The following is a 21,336-nucleotide window of genomic DNA, read 5'->3' as shown; positions in this document are numbered from 1 at the left end:
TTACACCTGTTGGCCGCTTTATTAGGAACACAAGTTATTGAGGGTGTCAGAATTTTAACAGAAGAACCTGTCTGTCTGTACCTCATTTACATACACAGTAAACCAAGTCATCATGGTGATAGTCATGATACTGATAGCTCTGATTCTGTATTTACAGTCTAACTGGGGGGTGTCATTACTGACATACATTTTAAACATTCCATTCAGGTGAATGGAGGTATATTGGGTAAAACCTTAAAATCAAAAAACCCAATCCTAAACTGCTTGTGTCCACAGGTCAGATAACAGTTGGGTTTGTCTCATACACTGGGATGGAGTCTGTCTTGGAGGGGAGCTTTTACAAGAATCAATCATCTATCCAGTTAAACTCACAAGTGGTTACTGCCACTATAGGCAGAAATCACCACAAACTTTCAGAGCCAGTCCATTTAACTTTCCATCACAATGAGGTAGGTGGAGAACACTTAATGAAAGCTAATCAAGGTTTTAAAATAATAAGAGTAAGTATCTTAATTTTAATTGCTTTTAACATGACTGCTTATGGTGTTTGAAATCATTTTGAATGTTTCTGGAATCTGTTTCTCCAATAATGAGTTTGTTTTTAAAACAAAGATGATAGTTTTGAAGTCCTAATGTAATGCTTCATTCTTGATTGTCTGGAATGTATTATTATTTCTTGACTAGTTATTTGTGGATTTCAGTTGTTTATTTGGATGGAGGCTGTGCTTAATGAACACAGTGTGATGAAGTGTGATGAGATCACTTAGAGCAGAATGCAAATCTGCAAGATATATCTATTATTATTTATTTACCAGCTATTTGAGGATTCCGTTGGGTTATTGTGATGGGGAGGTTCTTGTGTGCTCACAGAAAACAACAAATCTGCAAGATGTTATGATTTATTAGTTATTTGGGGGGTTTCAGGTGTTCATTGATGTATTTTTTTATATACAGCAGGTGGAGAGACAACTCAGAAAAGAAAAGATAATGGCTATTTTTTGTAAAACGCGATTAAAGCGCAATATATAGAAACCTGTAACCTTTACAATGTACAGACAGACAGTTTAAAAACATTTGGTGACAAAAGGACTTGGTAAAATAAATGTGCTGCCCTGTTAAACAGCCCACACAAAATGGTGGGGAAAAAAACCTGTCCTTTCAAAGTCTACTGCTTTTTTACAAACACAAAGTTTCGGTGTATACAGAAACTACCAAGACAGTATAAAAATTAGACACCTGATCTAAACTTAAAAAAATGCCCCCACAAACACCTGCTTAAAAAGGATTATCATTTTCAAATGCTACAAGATTATTTTAGTTCAACCAAAACAAGGAAAGGAGGGTGTAAATGTTAGGGGTGTTAATAAATAACCACACACAAGTCCAGTCACACTGTGTTTCAATACTTTGTATTTAACAATGATAGGATAATGCACGTGGAAACCCCACACGTGCATTCAATTTTACAAATATATTTACAAGCACAGTACACATATACACAAATAACTGCTCTGTTGCCGTCTCCCTCGTGTAGTCCAGGGCTCGTCAGGGCTCTCACTCGCTCACCAGCAGTGTTGTTGTGTACGGGGTGCCTCTGTCTCTCAGCCTTCCCCCTTCCACCACGTCTTCGACTCGCCCTGTAGTGCAGTTCCCATCCCAGAGAAAAGCAACACATTATCCTCCAACCTGTGTATTTTTGTTTCGGTTTCGATTTCTATTTCTGTTTTGTCCCGTCTCTGCCTAGACTTATGTCTTCCAAAGTTCAGCCCCCTGCTATTCCACACTGACCCCTTATGTACCCCAGATCCCGCCTCTATTAATTTGTCACAGCCGATCGCTATTTGATTACATTTCTGACCTAATCCGGCTTTGACATCAGTGTAACCAGGAGCAACTGTGCTTCCGCCGTTCCCAAGATGGCTGTCACAACTGGACTTTGGGGTAAATATTCAAAGATCTTGCAAATTTTCTCATCTTTCTCGCAACTCTGCTTGAGTTGCGAATGTTTTGTGTCAAATGAGTGAGTGAAATCTAAAAGAGTTGCGGACAAACTGCAATTATCTCAGCGCTGCAGAAATTAATAAATTAACATGAATTATCACAGGAAATCAACCGCAACTCTCTCTCTCTCTCTCTCTCTCTCTCTCTCTCTCTCTCTCTCTCTCTCTCTCGCGGTATATAACCATCGCAAGTTTTTGCAAAATGAAGACGCATTATTTGTGCTTGACGAGGCATAGCCGCAGCACCTCTTCAGCTGTGAAAGTTAAAAATGTCATTAAATATTTTGCTCTCAAAAGCGTTTTCTTACAATTCTCAACACAGTTTTATCCATTCTGCAAGTTCTTGCGTGCGCTAAACACAGACAGTCCACTGCCAGGGACATTTAATTACTTTACCATTTACGTGCCATAAAGATGACACTGGCTGCGAAAGAAGGACTGCGACTCTATTGTCATTTTTTATACACAAATGAAATAAGCTTACTTGATTTGAAAAACGTCTTGAACGATATAAGTAAATTGATTGAATGAGTAGTACAGAACAAGCTTCAATATGAAAGTGGAACATTCATTTCAATAAACAACACATTTTTAATTAAAACAAATATAGTAGCCTACTTCACTAAAGTGAAAACTGGCTTCTGTTACTTTTAAATACCACTGCTTCCGATTATACTACTGCTTAATAACAGGAACAACATTTTATTTAGGGTTAGTGTTGAACTTAAACACGTTCATGCCTGCCTGTGCCCCTACCCCCACGCAGGAACACTGCCCTGCTAACTTCCCCAATTCAAAAAATATATAAAAACAATAACAACGGTCTGGTTCTCTCTTTCTTTTTTTTAATGAATAGAATTGAAATAATAGAGAATAAAAACAAACCAAGCTAACAACTATCTAGCCTAAACAGAAATGTATTAATTAATTAATTAATTCATTCATTCATTTATTTATTTATTTATTTATGTACAGAATTTTTTTTTGCAATCTCTATAAACTGCAGGTTCTATTGCATTCACAGCACTGATAATGTTAGATATAGCTAGATATTACTACAGCGGAGACTATGGGTCAAACCAATGCCATGTTCTCTCTTTAACTAGAACCAGAGATTGTCCTGAAATACTTCCTGCGAAATAACTAAGAGGAGTGTAACCACTCTTATGTGATTTCCATGCAACATTGTAATTTGAGAGCAATTTAACTTTTCAATTTAGCTCGTGGTGGTGAATTTACGGAATTATTCATGACACCTCCCCCAAATTTGTGGGAAAAGCACTTACGAAAGAAGTGCTACTTTTTTTCCAAAAAGGACTTGCGGGAAAAAATCTCTACAACTCCCCTTGCGACACACGCAAGACGTTTGAATATTTGGCCCTTTATGCTTAAGGCATGTTCCATCTTGGTGAGGCCCTGCAGGGGCCCCCTCTAGTGCCTCCACCAGTCTGGAGGCCAGATTTCACTCCTTTCATCTCTCATCACCCTGCTACAGAGGTCTTGAATTTAAAGACGCCACAAGAAAAAGTACCCTGTTTAACAGCACAAGAAACCCCTTACCTTTGTTAAGATAAAACACTGTCCTCTTACAGGAGGGATACTTTACTATTCCTGTGCTTTTTAACAAAATGCACAGTGGAAGAAAGCAGTAGCTGATGGCCCGTCCTCCTTCTCCCCTGGATTGGCTCTCTACCTCTATACTTGAGATTGACTGTAACCACTGTAGTATTGGAACCATGAGCTGTTTTATAATTGAACTCAGGAAAGTACTTGTTACAAGTACTCGTTTGTACTCGGTGCTCGGCACGGGCCTGGCAAACATCATACATTAGTAAATGAAATGTAAAAAAGCAATAGAAATTAATCTAGTTTCTCTGAGCTAAACTCAGACACCACCCACTAAGTTAATTTGGCACTTGTGTAAAGTGTACAGTTTGGTTTACTGAAGTTCACAAATATTTGTAATCATGGAAGCCCTTGTAGACACAGAGGGTTGTTAATGTACACAGTTTGTGGTTTAACAGTTTTGCAATGTTCTTTCTAGTTAAGGAAAACCAAAGAGGAGACGATATGTGTCTACTGGAAATACAAAGGGAAGGAAAGCTCTTGGTCCACCGAAGGCTGCACAAAGTTACACTCCAACCAAACACACACTGTGTGCAGCTGTGACCACCTCTCCAGCTTCGCTGTATTAATGGCACTAGACGAATCACAGGTATTTACATCACACAAATGAAACAGTAGTTCTTGGATAAATATTAATATTCCAACAGGTACGTGTTTAGAAGAAGAAACACATTCATTATCGCAAGAAGCAGCAAATGTAATCTGTATTCTAGAGTCTGTAGACAGTTACCTTACACAGAAATCATTTTCACAGCAACTGCACAACCTTGAAAGTCAAAAGTAACCAAGTGTGTACTTACTAGTAATAATTAAAATCGGTTTGATACAAAAACAACAGGTTTCATCAGTAATGTAACTGATAGTTGAGACACATTGTTCCATATTTTCAAAGACCAGCTTTTAATTAACTAAAGAAAAAATTCCATGTAAAAGACATAACACTGAGAAGCCATTACGTCCTAATCACCACATTTTAAAGAATATTTTTTTAGTTTGAATTTCATGAAATGTTTTTTGAGATTAAGCTTTTTGAGTTTATTAAGATTACTGAGTTTTCACACCACTTTTTAACTTAAGCCAAAACAGTCCTTCAAAATATTCCACAAAACAATCCTTACAGTTTTGAGAATAGAGCCTATTGGGGCACATGTATCACAGCCTCTTTGACAAAGTGTAAGCTGAGCCATGTTTTGTGAATTTTTATGAATTTGTGAGATCAACATTTTTACTTTACCAAACTGCAGTCATTAAACAATGAATATCCTTACACCTTCACCTCAGGCCAGATGAGACATACATGGCTTGTTTTAGAGAACAATCCCAAGAATGCCTCACATATTCCCAAGTGGCCATTTTTAGAAACTCCAAAACTTTGATTAAAATGTTATTGTCTTTTTTTCAGATGCAAGAAAATGTTGCCTTGACAGTGATCAACTACATTGCAGTGATCGCATCCCTGGTCTGCCTCAGCCTGGCTATCTTTACATTCATATTCTGCTGTTCAATCCATAAAGCCAACACCACCATTCACCTGCACCTGAGTGTCTGTCTCTTCCTGGCTCACTTCCTGTTTCTAGTTGGGGTGTCCAGAACTGAAAAGAAGGTGAGTCACTGCCTGCAGTGCAGGGTTGTGGTTGTGTTGATATAGAGGGGTTTTCAGGTTACAAAACAAATGGGAAACAGAACAATAGAAGACTTTAAAAAGCACGCGCTTTGACTGTATAGTTTGTAGCAATGCCAGGTTAAAGGTTAGTTTACTTTTCCACATAAAGCTGATGTGGTGTTTTCCTGCTTGAGTGTCTGCTGTTACAGTACATCAGCATCTACGATGAATAACTTGTAATGAATGACAAAAACCTGGAGAAACAGGGAACATAGCTTTCCAGATTTACCATTGCCTCAACAACACTCAAATGAAAGGTAACATGACATGGTTACCTTTGTGAATCTGGGGGAGTTGTGGTCTGAAAACTTCTTACAATCTCACCAGCATGGAGAACAAAAAGGCAAACAGAATGTTAGGTTACATGGACAAAATAGCAGTATTCAAGCCTAGGTAGTTTTAGTTAGACCATGCTAGACTACTGTGTGTTGTTCAGTTCACTTCACTATGAATAAAAGAAGACACTTGAGAAGGAGCAGAGAAGGGCAATCAGGCTGATCCCCTGAAATGATTAGTTTGGTAATGACAGACTTTTTCTGGATGTGTTCACTTCTATCAACCAACGTGTCTCACCACCTGCGTTTGTCCCATATTGAAGCTAGTCACTCCTGCCTTTCTGCAGTCTATGGTATCATCACACGGGAGGCTTTATATCTCTTAACCCTCAGCTGACCTGCCCCCCTGCCTGTCCTTTCTCAGGTGCTGTGTGCAGTCATAGCTGGGCTCCTGCACTACCTCTTCACGGCCAGTTTTGCCTGGATGTGCCTGGAGGGAGTTCAGCTCTACCTGCTGGTGAGAAACCTGAATGTGGTGAAGTACAGCAGCAGGCAGGGGCTGCGAAGGAGGTACCTGCTGCTGGCTGGGTACGGCTCTCCTGCTCTCATCGTGGCTGTGTCTGCTGGAGTCTTTACGGAGGGGTATGGGACCGACACATTGTGAGTATTAATTCAACTTCTTTATCTTTAACAGGTGCTGTGTGATAATGTAATAACCAAACATTATATTGTCTAAACCCCATTATTAGCATACGATTCTCACAACTCTCTTAGTTCACTCTTAATGTTTACAAATGGGTTTAGCATTGTTCAAAATGTGTGTGTTGAATATACAGAGACTATACAGAGCAGTGGTGTCTATTAACTTACAAACTAGCAAACAATCTAACGTCTGGTTACACAGACCCCAATTAGTACTGATTGTGGACTACCTGACCTAAAATAACAATACAGTAGGTCGTCCAAGATGAGTGTTAATCAGGGCCTGTGAAACCAGCCGCAAATGTTATAGCTTTTTATTCTTTGACATAATAATTGTTTTTTGTTTGTAGTGCACTTGCATTTTCTTGTATAAACTGTGCTCCAGTTCCTGTTGGCAATTAACCCTTGTAAAAGCTTCCCTCAGTAAAAGAACAGCAAAGAGTAATAAAGCACAGTGAAAGCATGGCAAAGTATATTTTAAAAAATTGACAAACCAGGCTAAACTTAGGTAAATGCATAATATAATCATAGAAAAATCATGGTAAAAGTGCAAAAATAAGTGGCAAACGTTTACAAGGGAAAGTAGTGTAGGTGTAATCGTTACTGTTATTGTGCTCCTCAGTTGCTGGCTGAGTCATGACAGAGGATTTGCCTGGAGTTTTCTTGGTCCTGTTTGTGTCACAATCGCTGTAAGTAGATATCCATGCCATGTTCATGATGTATGCATAATCTCAAGTGTGACAGACAGCCTCCACATTCCCACAGATTATGAGGCGCTCTCTATAACCCTGTGTCAAAGAATGTCCAGAGTAACTTTAATCTGTGTGACCCCTGGCTGTGTGGTCCAGTGGTTAAAGAAACGGGCTTGTAACCAGGAGGTCCCCGGTTCAAATCCCACCTCAACCACTGAAGAGCAAGTCACTTAACCTCCTTGTGCTCCGTCTTTCGGGTGAGATATAATTGTAAGTGACTCTGCAGCTGATGCATAGTTCACACACCCTAGTCTCTGTAAGTCGTCTTGGATAAAGGCGTCTGCTAAATAAACAAATAATAAACAAATAATAATAATAACTGGACAGACAAAGAGTGGCATACAGTATGGACTTCCGCCTCCACTATTTAACACTGAAAAAATAAACAAGAAACTTGAGCCAAGAAGAAAATGAGCACCCGTCCCTGAGCCCAGCCCCTGTGCACCATCATGCCCATCCAGTGTTGAATGAAAGCCTCTCTCAAGATTCCACATATCCTTATTTAATATTTAAACAATGGTGGTATTCACAGTACATCTGAATAGACCCCTTGAATTCTGTTATTATAATTGCTTGTTCTAGTTTTGTAAAATGAACAGGTGTTGAAGAGATTTAAACTGTACACACCTTTGCCCCGCAGGTAAACACCATTCTCTTCATTGCAATTCTCTGGACTTTAAGATCGCAAATGTGTGGCCTCAACACGGACGTGTCCAAAGTGAAAGACACCAGGTGAGTTTCTGTTGACGCAAAAAAAGACTATGAAAAAGACCTAGGAGTTTATGTTGACTCAAAAATGTTAAAACTTTACAATACATTAGTAAGACCTCACCTAGAATATTGTGTTCAGTTCTGGTCACCTCGTTACAAAAAGGATATTGCTGCTCTAGAAAGAGTGCAAAAAAGAGCAACCAGAATTATCCCGGGTTTAAAAGGCATGTCGTATGCAGACAGGCTAAAAGAATTGAATCTATTCAGTCTTGAACAAAGAAGACTACGCAGCGATCTGATTCAAACATTCAAAATCCTAAAAGGTATAGACAATGTAGACCCAGGGGACTTTTTTTGACCTGAAAAAAGAAACAAGGACCAGGGGTCACAAATGGAGATTAGATAACAGGGCATTCAGAACAGAAAATAGGAGGCACTTTTTTACACAGAGAATTGTGAGGGTCTGGAACCAGCTCCCCAGTAATGTTGTTGAAGCTGACACCCTGGGATCCTTCAAGAAGCTGCTTGATGAGATTCTGGGATCAGTAAGCTACTAACAACCAAACGAGCAAGATGGGCTGAATGGCCTCCTCTCGTTTGTAAACTTTCTTATGTTCTTATCTCTGACTACTTCTGAAGTACACTGCTGAATTCTGTTCTCTGGTACATCATCAATATTGAACCATTTATTTTACAAAAGAATACACAAACAGGGAATACACATTGCATGATTCGCCTTCTAATTAATGTTAATGATCTTCTGTACTGTGGGGGCGGTGGTTGAAAACTGTAAATGGAGAATGGTTTACCCGCCATCCGCCAGGGTAACCTAGGATAGGACTGAGCAATACAAAGCTACAAAGAGCTGGAAGATGCCTGCTACTAATGTAATGGGGGCTCCCTTTATGTTATATAATACAGGGCCACCACTCATTCATTAAAAGAAGTCAAATGAATGCTGAGACGACTTAATATAAAGTTGCTGTATGAGTCAAAGGATGTCACAAATGTCTCTTAACTCCTGACAAAGTTACACAAGCACAGAAAGCCACACAGAATAAGAACACTACACACAACAAATAAATGAATTAATATCAAAATTAAAAATGCATATTAATATGTTAAGATAACAATGTGCAATATAACACAAACATCAATCTACAAACATTGTGCAACCAGATTTCTAAAGTGAAAAAATGCATTGGCAAAGCAATCAGCATTTAATCAACCACAATAAAATTCTCCTTAAAAACAATTTCTTCATAAATGCTGTGGCATCGCAGTGTATTCTTAGCAACTATTAAAAACAAGCCAAGCAATTTATAAACTACACACATAAAACACACACATATAAAACAGTGGCCACAACATATTAATAAAATGCAGAGAACACTCACCACAAACAGTAGGCAGTAGTTCTACATTTTTCTCCATTGTTCCAGGGGGCAATCTGCTTTTCTTTTTTCAAAAGGTGGTGAGTTCCCTAAAATCTCTTTTTTTTCTGCTTTAAAGACATATTACCCCTTACTTGCCACACTAAGGTACCCTACTGTAAATAGTTTTGTTTTGCTGTTCCAATGATTCCTGTTTTCTGGGTGCCACATTCTATTGTGGTTACATTTAATAAATGAATCTATTATTTGTACTACACCCGGTTGTGGAAGTCCACCATTTTCACTGTCTCGATCCGCCCACCATATCCCTGCAACTCAGCTGTGTGACTCACGTGTCCATCTGTGAATCATCCACGCACACTATCACAGTCACATTCACTAGAACTGCATTCTACTGGACAATTTGACCTAGTGTCACATTCACTAGAACTGCATTCTACTGGACTATGTGACCTAATTCTGTGGATTTGTGTTTCTTTAGACTGCTGACTTTCAAAGCCATTGCACAGTGCTTCATCATGGGCTGCAGCTGGATCCTGGGATTCTTTCAAGGATTGGAGTTCTTCAGATTTGTGTTTGTCATTATTAACTCACTGCAGGGTCCCTTTATTTTCCTGGTGCACTGTGTGCTAAACCAGCAGGTAAGAAGCCATTGTCTGCATCTACCTATGCTATGCTACTATCCAGTATTTTGCAGGGATACCCTTGAGTTGGATCACTGGTCCTGCAAGTTGCAATGACCATTATATACTGCTCTGCAACTATTACTGGGACTGATGAATAAATGCATTGGAAGTGAGGCATCTACGGGCAATTTTACCCCACCTGAATAGTCATTCCATCCCATCCCATTTCATCGTTCCATGGTACCCCACAAACTATCTATTAACGACCAATGCAGAATTACTGTGTGTAATTTGTTTTTCATTATATCCCCAAAAATGGTTTGCACAATGGTGACTGCCAAGACAGGAAGCACGCTGAATGGGTTTCTGCAGAGTGACTGATAATACTGGTACCACAGTCAATACAATATCAGTCTTTTCAGTCAATGTTGTAGAAACCCATGTTCCCCAGCCTGGGGACTGAACGTCACGCTGGCATATTGTTGATTCTTTTTCATTATCACCAGGTGAGAATGGAGTATAGGAAATGGTTTGGACGCATCTACAAACAGAAGGACAGCTCAGAACTTACATCTTCTACAGTTCCAATGGAAATCATAATGGTGAGACATGAATACTGGCATCACAAACAACCAAAATTGAAATATCCATGCGGTTTCTTTCAGTTTATCTATCTATTGTGTAAAGACCACTATAAGCTGGTAAGAGATAGTGATGGGTTTCAGATAACACCAGTCAAAAACTGTAATATGCTGGTTAGTTAAACTGTAACCTGAGAATATATTCTGTCTGGACGAACCTGAGTGAGAACATCCCAAGAACTCTGCAAATTCCTTTTGATGTCTTCAAAAACTGTTACAGACGTTTTGGCTTCATCTCTTCAGGGCAACAAACATGATCAGGATCACCAAAATATTCAAGTTTTTCAAAACAACTTTTCAAGCATCATCCATCATAACCAATAACAGTTAATACACAATAACAATTCTACTAACATAAAACAACGTAATGAATCCACTGCTATTCCCAGAGTCACAGCAATCAAACCAGAACTCCCAACATGCTTTGCATCTGCTGTGATGATTCTGAACCCTACAGGTGCAACGAGCTCTGACGCTGTTCTTGTGAACCAGCCTGGCTCTCCAGTGCAGACACTCTGGGAAGTGTGTGTCCGTCTCCACTGCAGGACATTAGCACACTATAATACCCCAATTCTACAAGGTCCATTGGGCAGGATTTTCAAAAGGTCAATTTTTTTAATTAAGGAAAAAAAAAGAAAAAAATCGTAATTATTTGATTTAAATCAGATTTTTTTATTTAAATCATTTTTTTTTAAATTATGGATTTGTTTTTGTAGTAACGTAGTTATAGCTCTACAGTACCTCCAAACTGTAAATTTAAGGATGTTGGAAATAGTGGTTTGAGAATAGTTACATACCAAACTACTCAATCTTAAATGAATACATAAATAAAGCAAATTATTTATCACTGTGGCATCCTCTAAATGTGAACTACAATAATTTAGCAATGGAGTACAGCAGAGAAAAATACCCCTCACTCATCCTAGTCATTCTTTTATTTTACTTTTCTTTCTTTGATTTCCTCTTTCTGTGTCAGTCCAAACACACGCAGTTGTTACTTAGGACTACTTTGCTTTTTATACTGTGTTCAATTGTTAACCCTTTTCCAGTCCATTTATTAAGTGTGTGTCAGGCGCGTCAGGTCCAATTTATCTTCACACGCGCAGTTAATTTTAGACGCGCTGTTTAAAAGTATTTTTTTCCACAGTCAAACAGGTTTAAAAGGCCCTGCATATCAACAAAGCACTCACTAGGCATCTCCAGCCCCGCCCCACCCTTTCATTCACTATAGCTTTCACATATGCTAAGAAATAAATAATAATAATAATAATAATAGTCGTACATACCGATCAATCATCTTCTGATCACTCGTTTTATCACCAAACTCCTCAATAATGCGATCCAAGTCATTATTTTATTACTATAACATCTCAAAAAAGCTCTGCAAATGTCCGTGATATTCTCTGTGCGCTGATTCAGTAACAGCCAGCTTGTTTCCTTATGGCCGCCCCTATCTGATGCCAGGGGCAAGTATGACTATTCATGAGATACGCCCTTTTTTTTTTCGGCTTGTCTCAGATCCTGTCGCTCCCACTTGGCCATTGAATTGTTTTCTCGGCTTTTTCCAGAGAAAAAACGACTAGAAACCCGTTTTTTGCGTTTTTTTGATGATGTCGCTTCGGCGAATATGTTAATGATGAGGCAGGCACTCTATAACGGGGCAAGACATGTCTTCAGAATATCATTTCAGTGCAGTATTTCAGTGCTCCATTTCTGCTCTACAGAATCGGGGCAAACGCCGTTCTCTCTCTCTATTAAATACACACACATACACACACACACACATACACACATGGTATTCCATTGGTTTGTATATAATGTCCTTGCCAATATTTTTTTGAAAACAAGACCTGACAGCCCCACATTGTACTTTTTAACCATTAGACTAAATATTTACAGAATACGTAAAAACTACTGCTATAATCGTGACTCATTCATTAGCGTTATCATTAAATCATAACAAATCACGTTTTAATTTCTATGTTTTCACTTTGTTGTAAATAAAAGCGTGATTTGGGTCTGGAACCAACTCCCCAGTAATGTTGTTGAAGCTGACACCCTGGGATCCTTCAAGAAGCTGCTTGATGAGATTCTGGGATCAATAAGCTACTAACAACCAAGCGAGCAAGATGGGCTGAATGGCCTCCTCTCGTTTGGAAACTTTCTTATGTTCTTATGTTCTAAGTATAACGCTATTAATAATAAACAAATCATGCAGCATGGTCCTAAAAGCAGTTGTTAAGTATTCTGTAAACATTTCATCTAATAGTTAAAAAGTGCAATATGGGGCTGTCAGGGCTTGTTTTCAAAAGATCTATTGCCACGGACGAGATTGTCTCCAAACCAATGGAATAAGTAAAGTGATCAAGATCATTGACATGGATTTTGCCTAAAGGTATTTGTAATGTTGTCAGACTCCCCCCACACTTTATGTACAGTGCACACTTTCACCTTCACACATTTGTATGCATACATTATAACATCTTATAATACTGTAAGTGTTCAAGAAGCTGCTTGATGAGATTCTGGGATCAATAAGGCGGCTGTGTGGTCCAGTGGTTAAAGAAAAGGGCTTGTAACCAGGAGGTCCCCGGTTCAAATCCCACCTCAGCCACTGACTCATTGTGTGATCCTGAGCAAATCACTTAACCTCCTTGTGCTCCGTCTTTCGGATGAGACGTAATTGTAAGTGACGCTGCAGCTGATGCATAGTTCACACACCCTAGTCTCTGTAAGTCGCCTTGGATAAAGGCGTCTGCTAAATAAACAAATATAAATATATAATAAACAAATAAGCTACTAACAACCAAACGAGCAAGATGGGCTGAATGGCCTCCTCTCGTTTGTAAACTTTCTTATGTTCTTATTTGTAACCTTTCTTATGTTCTTTTGTTCTTATAAGAAAACAAATTTCAACCAACATACATAGATGGCATCCAAAAAATAAATAAATAAAGTTTACATTTTTTAATCTGTGGCGTCAGATTTTTACCCACATGCCAGATAATCGTAAATCAGCATTTTATATGTTAAGTTATCTAATAAATGCACATTCTGCACAATTGTAAATTAAGTTTACAAATTATACACAAAATAGATATTCCCATTATTTTTTATTTCCATTTGGCTGCTGCTTGCTGGTGGGAGAGCCATCTTGCTGTATGCTAGTAGTTTCTGTAACAGCAAATTATGCTTCCATTCATTTTTCTTGATCTCGTTAACATGCATTTTTATTAACGAGTTCCCCTTATTTAGTCGTTGAGACAGGAAGTGATATACGTGACCTGCGACAATTAAGCTTTTTAATGAGAAATGCATTCATAACTTCCTCATCGACTCAATTTCAAAGCATTAACGGATTGATTTAATTAACACATTTAGTTTGAAAATCACTTGCGACTAAAGCTCTCGTTATTATACCACGAGTTCGATACAATAATTCTGCCCATTATCTCTGACTGTTTCATCTGCAGTAACCCATCTTTATTTGTCTTTCAGAATGAAACCACAGCAGAGATCAATAACTGCAGCTCTACGTGCAAAGGAGTACGTGTGCAATGGAATAAAGAAAGTCAATAGACATCACTGTTAATGAATGGGTGCCTATGCGGTGGGAAATTGCCCCCTCTGAAATGCAACATTTACATTTTGGCAAAAATCTAACTTAGGTTGTATATACTTCTGATAGACAAAGAGAATGAGATGTGATGCCTTTTATTACACTAACTAAACAAAAAAATAATCACAAGCTTTCAAGACCTCAAAGGTCTCTTCTTCAGGTGGAAGCAGGAAAGGATTTTTGAAAGCTTGTGATTCATTTTTGTTTAGTTAGTCCATGTTACAAAGACCGCAGTAGTGGTGACGTCAGACCCGGAACAGAAACACATGGAGTGAATACGGGGTGAAGCTGAGTCGCAATGGCTGCTCTCAGTATTTATTAAAGAATAAACGGACGGTGAAACAAACACACAGACTTAACAAAACACAAAACAAAAGGGCACAAGGGCCAGAACAAATAGACAGACAAACAAACGGTGGACAAACACTAAACAAACAAGTATCGTGCTGGTCTTCCAGCATGCGTAGCATTTATTTATTGTTTAATTATTTTCTCCTTCTCTATCCCGTTCTCCACTCCTGAACACACAACCCCGAGTGAGAGAAACGTGTACCTATATACACAGTTGTGCCAGGATTCAAGTACTAATTAATTATTCACTTGAATCCCAGCACCTGAACTCATTTGTGCACTCCCTGTGCTCACATACGAATACACATTTTATCTGCATGTGAAGTGATTGTGCAGTCCCTGTGCGTAAATACATATTACAACACTTGTGCTACATAGCCCAATTTATATTCTGTGCACCACTATATCCACATATAACAGACAACATGAAACACACCACATACAGCATAAAACACGAAATACACACAGGGGTGGGGCCACCCCACAACAGTCCAATAAAAGGGATTGCATCTCCTCTTTGTCTATCCTCTCTGGACTAATATAACTACCATTTCATCTATCAACGTATATTTCTGAAAAATCAAATAGTGTTTTTTGCCCAAATCTGCAATATTTTTTACTTGTCTCTGTTTGGAACCAAGTTGATTTTTTAAAGGTGGTAACATAAGGTCATATTGTGATAAGTTTCCTATCCACAAAATGCGAATGTCTCCATTACATGCCCTCCTTCATGGCACCGATCCTTTGCAGGCTTTGGGTAATTATAGGCTTTACATTCTAAAGCACTACTAATTCATTAAGACACTTTATTGTCATTGTTTTTTATTTAGCAAATCACAATTTTAGAGTTCAGCGCAGTGATTGGCAGCAATCTGATTTTTCCATTTCTTCCTCACATATACATAGGGTCCAGGTGAGGGTAAGCCTGGCTTTTTAACAGCATTGTTGAGCATTCATGCCTGCAAAACTCGTTGAAACAACTGGGTCATTACTGAGCATTCACACCTGCAAAACTCATTGAAACAACTGGGTCATTACTGAGCATTCACACCTGCAAAACTCATTGAATCAACTGGGTCATTACTGAGCATTCACACCTGCAAAACTCATTGAATCAACTGGGTCATTACTGAGCATTCACACCTGCAAAACTCATTGAAACAACTGAGTCATTACTGAGCATTCACACCTGCAAAACTCATTGACACAACTGGGTCATTAGTGTATCAGTCCAAGAGTGATGTTAATATATATTGTTAATATATATTTCATTATGTGTGTGTGTGTTTTTTTTTTAAATAATTGCACACATTGTTCTGTAGGAATGTGTAAGCACTGAACGTGCTTGGGCTGAAGGTTTGACCTCCTCAAATGTATACACTGCCCCTGCAGGTGGGGATGATGTAATCTAATAGAGATCAAGCTTTAAGTGATGTCTTACTTCTGTCTGCACCTAAGCTTTGCACCTGATGTGATGTTCCAATGCAAAGCCCTTCCCCCGCCCTCAAGCTGGTGCGCTTTGCCTCAGGATTCTCAACTGTGCAACAGTGCAAATTAAAACATTTTCAATTCTCAGCTCCACTAATGTGAAATCTAAAATTACAGTAATATTTACAACATATACTGGTAAGATATGTCTTATCGCACACTCTGTTGTAAATTCATTGTTCATTTATTTTTGTACTAGATATGCACCTTTATTTACTTATTTATTTTTATGCTTCAGCTAGATGTATTCTTTTTTTCATAAATGTAAAATAAAACTGCTTACCTACTTGTTTTTATGCACCTTTTTTTATGCACCTTTGAATTTCAAATGTCAAGCCTTCGTTTGTTCTCACCACCAGTTATACCACATTTCCATGAACCACAGAACTTGGGTTACTCGAGTTGGCTCCCAATTCTCCAGTCCGGTTTCACTCCTTGGCTGGCCTGAAGTCTGAATTCGGGCTGGGAGGAAATTACATCACTAAATGTCAATCGAAAATGCTGTAGGGGGTGGGAAGATACCGTATAACTGGACATTTTGACTGGTATTAAAGTTGGCGAATTTGCTACCTTGGGTGTTTTTCACTTATCATGTTCACAAGAAAAATTTTGCATTTATACTTTTAATTCCCAAAACATTCAAATAAATGTTTACTGAATGAAATCTGTCTGCTAAAACAATATCTAATTTACAGTAAGTTGTTATAGCATCTACAGTTTCACTGCGGCGACTTGAAGAACAACAAAGAAGGCCTTCTAATCAGTTCTTATATGGCCCTTTAATTTTAAGTTACCGGTAAACTTTTACAATAAGCATAAGCTATCTCTCAGTTTTAAAACTTAGCTATGGTTCACAACATAACACAGTAGAAAGATCACAGTATCATGTACTTGTAGAACAGTGTTGCCACGTGAAAAAACTTATATTACTATAAAGCCGAAACGAAAATGCTTTAATTTGCTTCGAAATAATTTCAAAGTGGTTAATAGACTAACAAGCACTGGTAAAATCAGCTCAGCTTTATATGGTGCAGAACTCATTTATTTTAATGTTTTGTTTTGTTTTGTTTATGGACTTTGCCATACCGGTGCGATGGGTGTCTTAAGTAGTCGTATATACACATATTGACAATAACAATCAACCATTTTGTTAAAGACTTTCTAATAAGTTTGGAGTAAACAATTTTCTCTTTACTTACTTCAACCCTTGTTAAAAGAAAAAAAAATAATAACCCAAAAATGCTTCACATAAAAAAGAACAGCCCTGCTACAGTAAAGGACAGTTTACGCTGCCTCTGGGGTTTCTGATCACATCAGATTAATTCCAGATTTTTGAAATCCTTTGATGGAAATGTCCGGCCTACTTTTAATGTTTTCAAGAAAACTGGCTTTATTACTGCCATTCTTATATCCACTTTGACATCTAGCACATTTTTTCCCTTGTCAAGCGCTTCTCTCCCTGTTCTGCATACCTGCCAGAGGTATATGTACTGTGTGAATCAAATGCGAAAGAATACCTAGATGGATTTATCATTTAAATCGTTGACAATTTGACTGTAATACCGTCTGCAGCAAATTCACGTCTTGTCCTTGCAAGTATCTCTGGGAAAAATCGTTAGTATAACTGTGGCAATGCGCCCCGCCCCTGTGTGCATTTATGTGTTGTATGTTGCGTGCGTGTGTTAATGTCGGTGTATAGATTGGTACACGGGATATAAACGGGTCTGTGTTTCACGTGTATTTAAAAATGTAGATTTGTATTTAGGCACGAGGAGGGCACAAATCACTTCACGTGCTGGTTAAATGTAATATGTGAGCACGGGGTTGCACGTAATGAATTCACGTGCTGGGATTCAAGTGAATAATTAATTAGTAATTGAATCCCAGCACAACAGTATATATAGATGCACATTTTCATTCAGTCGGGGTTGGGTGTTCGGTGAGTGGAGAACGGGAGAGAGAGAAGGAGTAACTAAAAGTGAAAAAGCGTAAATATAAGTGTTATCTGCTCACCGTGTTTTGTTTGTCTGTCTGTTCACTGTCTAGTCCGTTTTGTTCGTCTATTTATTTTGGCGCAAGTGCCGTGCCCTGTTTTGTGTTTAAAACCTTTTATTTTCTGTGCTGTTTATTAAATGCTGAGCGAAACCATTCGCTCAGCTCCATCAAACCACACCTCTCTGTCTGTTTATTTCCTGCATCTGGTCTGACGCCACCCACTCCGGCCGTCTTTGTGACAATAACGCATGTGATAACTCGGGTAACTCGGAGTCATCAAAAAGACATAAAAAACAGGTCTCTAGTCGTTTTTTCTCCGGAAAAAAAGCAGAGAAAACCATTCAATGGCCGAGTGAGACTGATAGGAGCCGAGAGAAGCCGAAAAAAAGGGGCGTATCTCATGAATACAGATAGAGGTATGTGAAAAATACAGCGAACAAGGGGTGGGGCGGGGCTGGAGATGCAGTAATGAGTGTCCTGTTGATATGCAGTGCCTTTTAAACCTGTTTTACTGTAAAAAAAAAATACTTTTAAACAGCTTGTCAAAAATAAACTGCACGTGTGAAAATAAATTGGACCTGACGCGCTGAATAAATGGACCGCTAATGGTTAAAAAGTATTTATATAACGTACCTAACTTAATGAGATTCCTGGGCTTAAATCTTTGCTTCCAGCTCATCAAGGAATGTTGTCATTTTGCGCATTTAAAGTGCTGATGGCAAAGTTCCCATTTCTTTTTTTAAAAAAAAAGTTATTTTTTTCACATTCTAAATGCTTTGTAGATAAATGGCATCTCAATTTTGCAGGTTTAAGAGTTTTGTTTGACAAAGACTCCTGACAAATAGTGTACTGGGGCTTTGGGTCATCCTCAGCTCCAGTAAATGTAAATACCAGTGCTGGTCCTCATGTAGCAAACTAATCTACCCATTTCTAACGCAAATTATTGCACTCACTGAGTCGCCAACTTTGCTTGATGTACATATAAAAAACACACCAGAATACGAAGACGAGGTGGGTGGGAAGCAATTTGAAAAATGTTAAAATGATTGGCGAGTGTACATGATGTTGCATACTATTTCTGGTGGGCTGTGATGTGTAAATTAAACGGGATTGGTGGTGCACAGTCAATAGGATTCATAGCATTTTGGTTAAATATGATGGCGCCAAAACAGACTGTACACATTATTTCCTTTTAGCATATAGTCAGGGCTTCAAATAACTGGTCCGCTGGTCCGCATGTAGACCAAAATGTAAAAATGCAGACTTAATCCTTTCACATGAAAGCACTTTTGCGGACCTCAATTTATTTGTGAAAAATAGTAATGAAAGCAGCTGCCTTTCAAAAAGGATGTTTCACTAATACTGTGAATATGAGCAAGCGTACAACTCAAACTGACCTGTCAAAATGTATTGGTTTGTTGAGTAATATGGCCGACAGTGCAGGTGATCAGGGAAAGCTCCTCCCACTCCAAAGAAAGCACACACATGTAAGGTTCGATTTCTTCTTAAAAATAATGTCAGTTGTCTTCCGTTAACTTTTAATCAAGTTTTATTTCAGGAACAAAGCAAATCAAAGGCAATACATAACTGATCTCACAAACAGGCCTCAGTTGAGGCTGTGTGGTCCAGTGGTTAAAGAAAAGGGCTTGTAACCAGAAGGTCCCAGGTTCAAATCCCACCTCAGCCACTGACTCATTGTGTAACCCTGAGCAAGTCACTTAACCTCCTTGTGCTCCGTCTTTCAGGTGAGACGTAATTGTAAGTGACTCTGCAGCTGATGCATAGTTCACACACCTGAGTCTCTGTAAGTCGCCTTGGATAAAGGCGTCTGCTAAATAAACAAATATTAATGGTGTTCTGAGCTGGCATCAGTGTACATGTTTCTCTTCTGAGCTGCCATGGCACACAGATAGTATATGTCTCAGCTCTCATGGCATCAGAGATGTTCGTTTTGTGAGCTAAGCTAACCTGAGCAATTACCTCATACAGCACATATATACAGCTAGCTTACATAATGTCCTTGACCAAATTTGGTCTTATTTCCCAACCGTGATACATGATGTGAGAACATCTGCATTTCTTCTTCACTTCACCAAGGCCAGCAGAAGCCCATATAACAAGAAGTTACACTTAAGAACAGCTTGATATGATATGAGTGATGTCTAAAATTAAGTTGCTATTTGCAACTTAATTTTAAGAGTTCATTAACCCTGCGTTGATTCTGAGCTTACAGAACAATGTATACACCGCCCGCCAGGGTGTGTGTTTATCTTTATCTTGGGATTGTCCATCACCTACATTCTATCGTACCTATTGCAGGACACTTACAACAAGCTCTGAAGTTGCCGCTGCATGAACAGACCCAGTTGTTGCAGATGGTTCCTTTCTATTTTAAGTGGGATCCAAACTGTTTCCTGATCACCCAGAAACATTGTGTGTTTTATCCCTGTGCAACAAAGAAAATAATTAAACATAAGATAAGGTTTAATTCTTATCATTAGTAATCTATTTTTTAAAACTATGTTAATACAAAACATCTTATATTCCATCGGTTGTATGTTAGTATACCCACCCCCCCCCACCCCCCCAATGTTATTCCCACCCCTCTCACACATCCATCCTCACTAATAACACTCATCCAAATACCATCTTTCTTTATTCTTGTGGAGGATTGTGACAGAAATACAATGAGTTTTGGTTGTAAATCTCCCTCCCGACCTGTGAGGGCACGAAGCAGCAAAAGGAGAAGTCTTTGGACAGGCTGGCCTGACAGTGCTTTCCCCGGGCCGGGAAGTCAGTCAGTCTGGAAGAAGGCGAGACTCTGTTGCAGGAACGTATTGACGCAGAAGGGAAACAACGTAGCAACTGCAGATAGTAGAGACAGCTGCACTCGTTTACCAAGGGGTCATGCGTGATAGCATAAAGGGGATGGAGAATCGCAAATTTTTTCCTTCACTTGGTTCGAAATACAAGGAACTGGAAGGACTGGGAGAAACCCCTTTAAAAACTAAAAAGAGTTTGTGATTCTTTTGTTTGTTTTGTCATTGTCAGTAATTGTCTTTTGTTTTTGTGAATTCACTAGACGGCTAACACGTCTCCGGAGCTGTCGCCTTGGGTCAGGACTACCCGGAGCAACACTCCACCACAGTCACTGTTTGACTGTTATCACCCACCACGAGCACTACTGCATGCACCCGGACTGGTGACCGTGTTTTGTATTATTGTGGGGCGGATAACGTGTGTGTATTATTTGGACTGCAATCCATGTATTATTGTTTCTTTCATGCTTTACACATTGGTGTGTATTGCCGGAGGTTTATTGTTTGGTCACCAAACCGGGAGTTATAAATAAAAGACCTCCTTTTCCAAACGGATTACAGTTTCCTGGTGTGTGATTATTTCTGCACTGCATCACCTCTGCACCTGTTTCCAATCAGCAGCCACTTTGCCACAAGGATCTACTAAACTTTACTAACCAATTCCTTGTACTATC

At 38.9% G+C, this 21,336-nt stretch overlaps 1 protein-coding gene across 1 annotated transcript in view; it reads left to right on the top strand.

The window, feature by feature from the left end:
* LOC117402120 (adhesion G protein-coupled receptor E3-like) overlaps nucleotides 1-16,140 on the top strand; it is a 48,430-nt gene extending 32,290 nt beyond the window's left edge. Inside the window, exons 10-18 of the mRNA XM_059008033.1 lie at nucleotides 277-449; nucleotides 4,045-4,215; nucleotides 5,029-5,229; nucleotides 5,989-6,224; nucleotides 6,889-6,955; nucleotides 7,659-7,750; nucleotides 9,605-9,764; nucleotides 10,256-10,351; nucleotides 13,889-16,140. Coding sequence (XP_058864016.1) covers nucleotides 277-449; nucleotides 4,045-4,215; nucleotides 5,029-5,229; nucleotides 5,989-6,224; nucleotides 6,889-6,955; nucleotides 7,659-7,750; nucleotides 9,605-9,764; nucleotides 10,256-10,351; nucleotides 13,889-13,969 — 1,277 coding nt within the window. The 3' untranslated portion in view covers nucleotides 13,970-16,140. The remainder of the gene's footprint in view (nucleotides 1-276; nucleotides 450-4,044; nucleotides 4,216-5,028; nucleotides 5,230-5,988; nucleotides 6,225-6,888; nucleotides 6,956-7,658; nucleotides 7,751-9,604; nucleotides 9,765-10,255; nucleotides 10,352-13,888) is intronic.
* The last annotated feature ends 5,196 nt before the right edge of the window (nucleotides 16,141-21,336 follow it).

This window comes from Acipenser ruthenus, chromosome 36 (genome assembly GCF_902713425.1).
Source record: "Acipenser ruthenus chromosome 36, fAciRut3.2 maternal haplotype, whole genome shotgun sequence".
Lineage (NCBI taxonomy): Eukaryota > Metazoa > Chordata > Actinopteri > Acipenseriformes > Acipenseridae > Acipenser > Acipenser ruthenus.
The sequence above is the reverse complement of the archived record's forward strand: the minus strand, read 5'-3'. Positions and strand labels throughout refer to the sequence as shown.